This window comes from Hypanus sabinus, unplaced genomic scaffold (genome assembly GCF_030144855.1).
Source record: "Hypanus sabinus isolate sHypSab1 unplaced genomic scaffold, sHypSab1.hap1 scaffold_322, whole genome shotgun sequence".
Classification (NCBI taxonomy): Eukaryota; Metazoa; Chordata; class Chondrichthyes; order Myliobatiformes; family Dasyatidae; genus Hypanus; species Hypanus sabinus.
In genome coordinates, this window is record NW_026781230.1 from 434,694 (window position 1) to 442,851 (window position 8,158).

Here is an 8,158-nt window from a genome sequence, read left to right on the forward strand (position 1 = left end):
GCAATTCATTCTTTTTAGCTTTTCCTAATGCCTCAGGGGTTGGCGCTTCCAGACATATATAAATATCCATTGCTGCTGATTTCCACACACAAATAAATCAAAAGGGATTTTCCCCAATCAGATTGATAATTATTTGATCAATAAGCCCTGCAAATTTGTTCATATCCCAGACGCAGGCCCCAATTTTGTTATGAACCATAATGCTTTAGACACAAACCAGCAGCAATAGACTACACCTGGAGTCCAGTTTTGATGTTAAAACCACTGTCTTTATTCGTAACTACTTATAAAATTGTAACAAACAATTTGAAAAAAAAGTTTAGTGTTATGTGTATAAATGTGTGTAAATATAACTCCCAAACTACTGAGCTTGGGGGGAAACAATGCTTGGTGTCTTGCAATGGTATAGTTCAGGTCATCCACAGGATAGGTGATGAGAGCGATAGTTGTAATCCAGGGTAAATGTCGAGAGAAGGCAATTCTGTCGAATTCCACAGGTTCCACGGTGGTAAAATGAGAGATCAGTCGCTGTAGAATTTATCCGTCGTTCCAAATCCACATACGAATTATCACCGAAAGCGAATTGTCACAGTGATATCGTCGTCACGCCCAGGAAAGGGTACCACATAGGTGGTAGCCACAGGATTCGCCAAATCCGATCCAAACCTATGGATCAAACGAGGTGACAACCACACATTCGATGTATGGTGAATTGATAATTAACCCACCCTTGCGGGCATAGGAAATTTCTGAAAAATGACCCTTGGCCACCAGCTCCCTGGTTTCAATCCTTCCATTTTTCCTCTGTCTCAATCTGACTCTGAGCGTCCGTGTCCTCGATTAAAACTAAACAAGCTGCAAGTCAGACTGATTTGACTTCTTAACCTCACACTTTCTCTTTTAAAATGACAGTCCACAGCAAACGAAACCTAGGGATTCATAACAACGGCCACTCCCTGTTGTGATCTGACTGGTGTGCCAGTAGTTGGGATGACTGAGTGAAACCTTTCCCACAGACTGAGCAGGTGAACGACTTCCCCCCAGTGTGAACTTGCTGATGACTCTGTAGGTGGGATGACTGAGTGAATCCCTTCCCACAGACTGAGCAGGTAAACGGCTTCTCCCCAGTGTGAATTCGCTGATGTCTCTGTAGGTTAAATGACTCAGTGAATCTCTTCCCACAGACTGAGCAGATGAACAGCTTCTCCCCAGTGTGAACTCGCTGGTGTCTCTGTAGGTTGGATGACTCAGTGAATCCCTTCCCACAGACTGAGCAGTTGAATGGCTTCTCCCCAGTGTGAACTCGCTGATGTCTCTGTAGGTAGGATGACTCATTAAACCCCTTCCCACAGAATGAGCAGGTGAATGGCTTCTCCCCAGTGTGAACTCGCTGATGTCTCTGTAGGTTGGATAAATCAGTGAATCTCTTCCCGCAGTCTGAGCAGGTGAATGGCTTCTCCCCAGTGTGAACTCGCTGGTGACTCTGTAGGCTGGATGACTCAGTGAATCTCTTCCCACAGACTGAGCAGGTGAACGGCTTTTCCCCAGTGTGAAATCGCTGATGTCTCTGTAGGCTGGATGACTCAGTGAATCTCTTCCCACAGACTAAGCAGGTGAACGGCTTCTCCCCAGTGTGAACTCTCTGATGACTCTGTAGTCTGAATGACTGAGTGAATCCCCTCCCACAGACTGAGCAGATGAATGGCCTCTCCCCAGTGTGATCTCGCTGATGTACCAGTAGGTTGGATGATGCAGTGAATCTCTTCCCACAGACAGAGCAGGTGAATGGCTTCTCCCCAGTGTGAACTCGCTGATGGACCAGTAAGCGGGATGACAGTGTGAATCCCTTCCCACATTCTGAGCAGGTGAACGGCTTCTCTCCAGTGTGAACAAACTGGTGTGCCAGTAGTTGGGATGACCAAGTGAATCTCTTCTCACAGACTGAGCAGGTGAACGGCTTCTCCCCGGTGTGAACTCGCTGATGTACCAATAGGTGGGATGACACAGTGAATCTCCTATCACAGACTGAGCAGGTGAATGGCCTCTCCCCAGTGTGAACTCGCTGATGACTCAGTAGGTTGGATGACTCAGTGAATCCCTTCCCACAGACTGAGCAAGTGAACGGCTTCTCCCCAGTGTGAACTCGCTGATGGCTCAGTAGGTGGGATGACTGAGTGAATCCCTTTCCACATTCTGAACAGGTGAACGGCCGCCCCCTGGTGTGAAGTCGCTGGTGAGCCATTAGATCAGATAACCGAGAGAATCCCCTCCCCGAAATTCAGCAGATGACCAGCCTCTGCCCAGTGTGATCTGACTGGTTTGTCCACAGGTGGGATGCCCGGCAGAATCCTTTCTCACACACAGAACAGATGAATGGCCTTGCCCAGTGTGAACTTGCTGATGTACCTTCAGTTGAAATGACTGAGTGAATCCATTCCCACTGTCTGAGCTGGTGAACGGCCTTTCTCCTGTGTAAAATGACAGGCTTGCAATTTGGTCAAATGACCAAGTGAATCCCTCTCCACAGTCTGAGCAGGAAGGATGGCTGATTGAATCCCTTGCTCCACTTCTTAAATATCTAGACAGAGATAACAAAACTGTTGTGCGGTGTTTGAGTTTCCTGGAGACAAATTCCTTCCCATTTTCAACCTGTAAAAAGATTTACAAAATCCATCAATGGATTTAGGACAACATTTCAGATGAGATTACATGAGTTGCCAAGGATTGATCTGGTATCACACTCTCCTGACTGGGCAGCGAGCTGGTATCCGGAATGACCATCAATTCCTGTCTCTATAAGAATGCTCCATAAGATGTTCTTCCTGTCTCTATAAGAATGCTCTATAAGATGTTCTTCCTGTCTCTATAAGAATGCTCTATAAGATGTTCTTCCTGTCTCTATAAGAATGCTCTATAAGATGCTCTTCCTGTCTCTATAAGAATGGGGCATTTCTGCCGTCTCCAATCTGGCTCAGTTTGACTCTCCATTGGTATTATTCCCTGCTCCTGCTGAGCAGTATGGGTGCCTAGCCCCACAGTAACTGAAACAATATCACACAAATAGTCTTTCTTGACGTGCAACTGTAATTTTCTCTTATGTATTATTAACTTAACGTGCCACAATTTTAATGCCATATAAAAAAATTCCTGCATTTCAGTTTTGTCTAGAAAATTACAACACAGAAACAGGCCCTTTGGGCCATCTAGTTTGTGCTGAATTATTTAAACTGCCACTCCCACACCCCTACAATCCAGGTACCTACACGAACCTCTTAAATGTTTAAATGGAGCCCACATGCACCACTCATGATGGCTGCTCATTCCAAACCCAGATGACCATCTGTGTGAAGAAGTTACCCCTCATGTTCCCCTTAACATTTCACCTTTCACCCTTAATGCACGGCCACTGGTTGTAGTCCCACATCAATCAGTGGTAAAAGCCAGCTTGAATTTACACCTTCCCTTTAGTTGAATATACTCAAAAGGCGCTTTCTAAATGGTCACCTATGTTGATGTCATTGATCGGTCAAATAAATGCTATAAAAATGGCTCCTCTTCCGTTTCCATTCTCCAGAATAGGTAGACAAGCTCTTAACACTATTGTTAAACATACTTTTAAAATTTGGTTTCAATTTTGTAGATTTTTTGAATTAATTATTTTTTATTTTCTAGTAATATTTATCCTAATTTCTTTTTTAAACCATCAACTTTGGATAAGGCTTTATTAACATGGAAAATTAAGGGAATAAATACTTTCTTAGATTTGTTTTTACAAGATTGTTTAATGTCTTTCCCACAGTTAATGGATAAATATGATATCTCTAATACACATTTTTCAGGTATTTACAGGTTAGGAATTTCTTACATGATTTTTTACTGAATTACCCCTTGGCCTGCTCTTCAAATTTGGCTTATGTTATTTTTCAGTTTAAACCTTTTCAAAAACGATTAATAGCTATCATTTATAAACAGTTAATTAATGCTCGCATGTCACCTAATGATAGGTTTCAACATATCTGGGAAATAGAACTTCAACATTCACTTTCAGATGATCAATGGAATAAAATTTATTATTTAGTCAATAATTCATCTGTCTGTGCTCACCATATCTTAATTCAGTTTAAGATAGTACACAGGCCCCATATAATCCAAAGATAAATTGTCGCATATTTTTCCGAATATAAGCCCTATCTGTGACAGATGTAACACAGAAATGGCTACTTTAACTCATATGTTTTGGTCATGTGCAAGTTTAAATAATTTTTGGAGGGATGTGTTTGGAATATTATCTAAAGTTATAGATATGGATGTTCAACCTAACCCACTGACAGCAATTTTTGGGATTATTCCAGAGGAAGCAAGCAAAGTGTCTGCTTCCGCCCAACATGTGATAGCTTTTTCACCTCTACTGGCTAGGAGAGCTATTTTGCTGCATTGGAAATAATCTAACCACCTACTGTTTCCTATTGTTTCTCCACGATTATGTCATGTCTAAGCTTGGAGAAAATTAGAAGCCGGACATTTGATACGTCCTTTAATTTTGAACAAGTCTGGTGAACTTTTATTCAATATTTTCACATGATATAATTTAATTTTTTAAAAATTCTCTTTAGGGAAAAACCTTATCCAAGAAGTTTCGGTGATGACTGGAAGGATGTGTTTTTTTTTCTCTCTCTGTATTTTCTAATTTTATCCATAATTGGACAGCCCAAACTTTCTTTTTCTATCCCTTTTCTCTCTTTCTTTTTTTTTGTTTTTTTTTGGTTTTAGTTTAGTTAGTGGGTTTTTTTTCCTTATCAATAAAATTTCCAATTTTTTTAATGATTATTATGAGGAGTTGTAATTTTTTTTAGCCATTGTATATATAACAGCGTAATATTTTACTTATTTGATTTTGATATTATATACTTTTTGTTTTTACTATTGCTGTTTATATGTCTTTTATATATCTACTTGTTAAACTCCTCTTCCGATTTGTATATTCTTTATTTGGAAATCAATAAAAAAGTATGAAAAATGAAGTTACACCATCTATGCCCCTCTTTCACAATCAAATCTCCCCTCAATCTTCAACATTCCAAGGAATAAAGTCCTGAGAAGATGAACTGATCTCCAAAAGTCATGAAGTTAAAGATGAAACATTATTTTCAACATTTTAAGCAAGATTAGTGTATTATTTTTGTTTTTACAATTTCAGAGTGGGAAAAAAAAAGGAAAGGAACACCATGCAAAAGTTTGGGAACCCCAAGAGATTTCAGCTCTCAGGTACCTTTTACCAAGGTGTCAGACCTTAATTAACCGGTTAGGGCTATGGCTTGTTCACAGACTTCATTACGAAAAGCCAGGTGTTGCAAATTTTAAAGCTTTATAAATACCCTGACTCCCCAAACCTCGCCCCAATAATCTGCAGCCATGGGCTCCTCTAAGCCCCTGCCTAGCACTCTGAAAATTAAAATACATGATACCCACAAAGCAGGAGATGGCTATGAGAAGACAGCAAAGCATTTTCAGGTAGCCCTTTCCTTCACTCGTAATGTAATTAAGAAATGGCAGTTAACAGCACCGGTGAGGTCAAGTTGAGGTCAGGAAGACCAAGAAATTCTTCTGAGAGAACTGCTCGTAGGATTGCTAGAAAGGGAAATCAAAACCCCTGTTTGACTGCAAAAGACCTTCAGGAATATTTAGCAGACTCTAAAGGGGTGGTCACTGTTCTACTGTGCAGGTACACCTACACAAATATGATTTTCATGGAAGAAACATCAGAAGAAAACCTTTCCTGTGCCCTTGCCATGAAATTCAGCATCAGATGTTTGCAAAGGAACATCTAAACAAGCCTTATGCATTTTGGAAACAAGTCCTCTGGACTGATGAAGTTAAAGAAGAACTTTTTGGCCGCAATGAGCAAAGGTATGTTAGGAGAAAAAAATGGTGCAGAATTTCATGAAAGGAACACCTCTCCAACTGTTAAGCATGGGGGTGAATTGATCATGATTTGGGCTTGCATTGCAGCCAGTGGCACAGGGAACATTCTACTAGTAGAGGGAAAAATGAATTCCATTCAATACCAGCAAATTCTGGAAGCAAACATCACATCATCTGTAAAAATGCTGAAGATGAAAAGAGGATGGCTTCTACAACAGGATAATGATCATAAATGCACCTCAAAATCCACAATGGACTACCTCAGGAAGTGCAAGATGAACGTTTTGCCATGGACCTCACAGTCCCCCGAGCTAAACATCATTGAAAATCTGTGGACGGACCTCAAAAGTGCAGTGAGTGCAAGAGGGCCCAGGAATCTCACAGAACTAGAAGCCTTTTGCAAGGAAGAATAGGCAAAAATCCCCAAACAAGAATTGAAAGACCCTTAGCTGGCTACAGAAAGCATTTAGAAGCTGTGATACTTGCCAAAGGGTTTGCTACTAAGTACTGACCATGCAGGGTGCCCAATCTTTTGCTTCAAGACATTTTCCTTTTTAATGATGGATACAGAAGATTAATCTTGCTTAAAATCTTAAAGAATGTGTCATCTTTAACTTTATGCCTTTTGGAAATCAGGTCATTGTTTTACTCGCTTAGCTGTTCACAGGGACAGAAATTTTGACCGGGGTGCCCAGACTTTTGCATGATACTGTATGTGATTTTCTTCCTAAATGGTGCTTTAGAAAGTCGGACTTCCAAATATCACTCCCCTTCTTCCCACTTGCAAATTCTCCAGCAAATTTTGAATCACCACAATGCACACAGGTAACACCAGTTTCTGTATTGTACATAAATATTTCCCCTGAACCCTCCCTCAGGTGAGTGACGGTGATGAACTCGGTGATGGCAATGCCAATCAATATGCCGGGAAGGGCAGTAGTTTGACTCATTGGAATCTGGCACATTTGTGATGTGAAAGCTACTTGTTGCCCAGGAAAAAGTTGTTTGATATCATTATGTACCCAGAGAGAATAGGTCAAAACATATCCTCACGTCTAGAAAAGTCCAGAACAAGGGCAGGTAGAACAAGCAACACACACAAAATGCTGGAGGAACTCAGCAGGCCGGGCAGCATCTATGGAAAAGAGTACTAATGCTGAGTTCCTCCGGCATTTTGTGTGAAATTCCTCCGGATTTCCAGCAGCTGCAGGTTTTCTCTTGCTGCGGTTGGAGGCAGAACAAAGATGATTTTCTCAACAGCTGATAGAAAGATTTTGTTCTCTTTTTCCGAATTCCTAATCCTTGCATTCAGATAGCTGGAGCTCAGCTCTGTCTGTGTGATCTATCTGCTCCCGTTCCCTGATCAGCCGGAAGCTCCCCGGGGTCCGTGTACGGATCGTGGGGCTGAGAGAGAGGAAAAAGACCTGGCCTGTGCGGAGTTTGAGGGCCACAGTCTCCGGTTATCACAGCAATTGTCACTCAATTAGAGTCGAAAAACCCCTTACCTTTCCGATCCTCCCGACATTTTGTATACTGCGCGCATGCGTAGTTATCGGAGACGGCAGCAACCCTGCGCCTGCGCATTTGATCGGTGCTGCAAACGACAGCGAAATTTTATGGGTAATCATGGTGCCATTCAAAATATATACAAGCACCGGTTCCATGTCCATATTTCAGTTTGTTTTGTGTGTAGAAAACTCAGCAGATTTCTTAACGCAGAAAGCGGCTCCCATAAACGATACACTCAAAATCAACAGGCATTTTGTGTATCTAATGCCAACATACAATCCTCTTACAAATGCAGATCTGAAACAAAAGAGATTCTGCAGTCGCTGGAAACCAGAGACGCACACACACACACAATGCTGAAGGAGCTCTGCAGTTCAGGCAGCAACTAAGCAGAGGAGTAGGGGCTGAAGGGGCTCGGATTAAATGCTGCCCATTTATTCCTCTCCACATTTGCTGCCTGATCTGCTGATAACCTGCAATGTTTTGTAGAAATTAACCATTTTGTTTTTCAATTAACCAGTTTCCAAATGTTGCTCATCTTTCATTCACAGCCACATCCTGCTGGTCTGGTTCCTCTTCCTCCTCCTGCTCGTAACCTCCAGATCCCATCTCTTTCCGGAGCCCCTGAGCCATGATTGGAGCTGGCAACTCTTTGGTTTCTGACTCTGCTCCACCGAAGATTCACTCGCTAGTCTGCTGTCAAGCTTTAGAGGTGCTTTGCAAAAAT

General features: G+C 41.8%; 1 protein-coding gene across 1 annotated transcript; it reads right to left on the reverse strand.

Annotated features, from left to right (window-relative positions):
* Positions 1-705: 705 nt before the first annotated feature.
* LOC132388414 (zinc finger protein 135-like) lies at positions 706-7,450 on the reverse strand. The gene is made up of 2 exons (XM_059960766.1): positions 7,428-7,450; positions 706-2,649 (listed from the first exon to the last, which is right to left on the reverse strand). Exon 2 carries the CDS (start codon positions 2,240-2,242, stop codon positions 938-940), a length of 1,305 nt encoding a protein of 434 aa, XP_059816749.1. The 5' UTR covers positions 2,243-2,649; positions 7,428-7,450; the 3' UTR covers positions 706-937.
* Between the last annotated feature and the right edge of the window lie 708 nt (positions 7,451-8,158).

What these genes read in the sequence shown, in the direction of transcription:
- LOC132388414 (XM_059960766.1), bottom strand. Translation starts at nt 2,242, where the DNA reads ATGGCTCACCAGCGACTTCACACCAGGGGGCGGCCGTTCACCTGTTCA.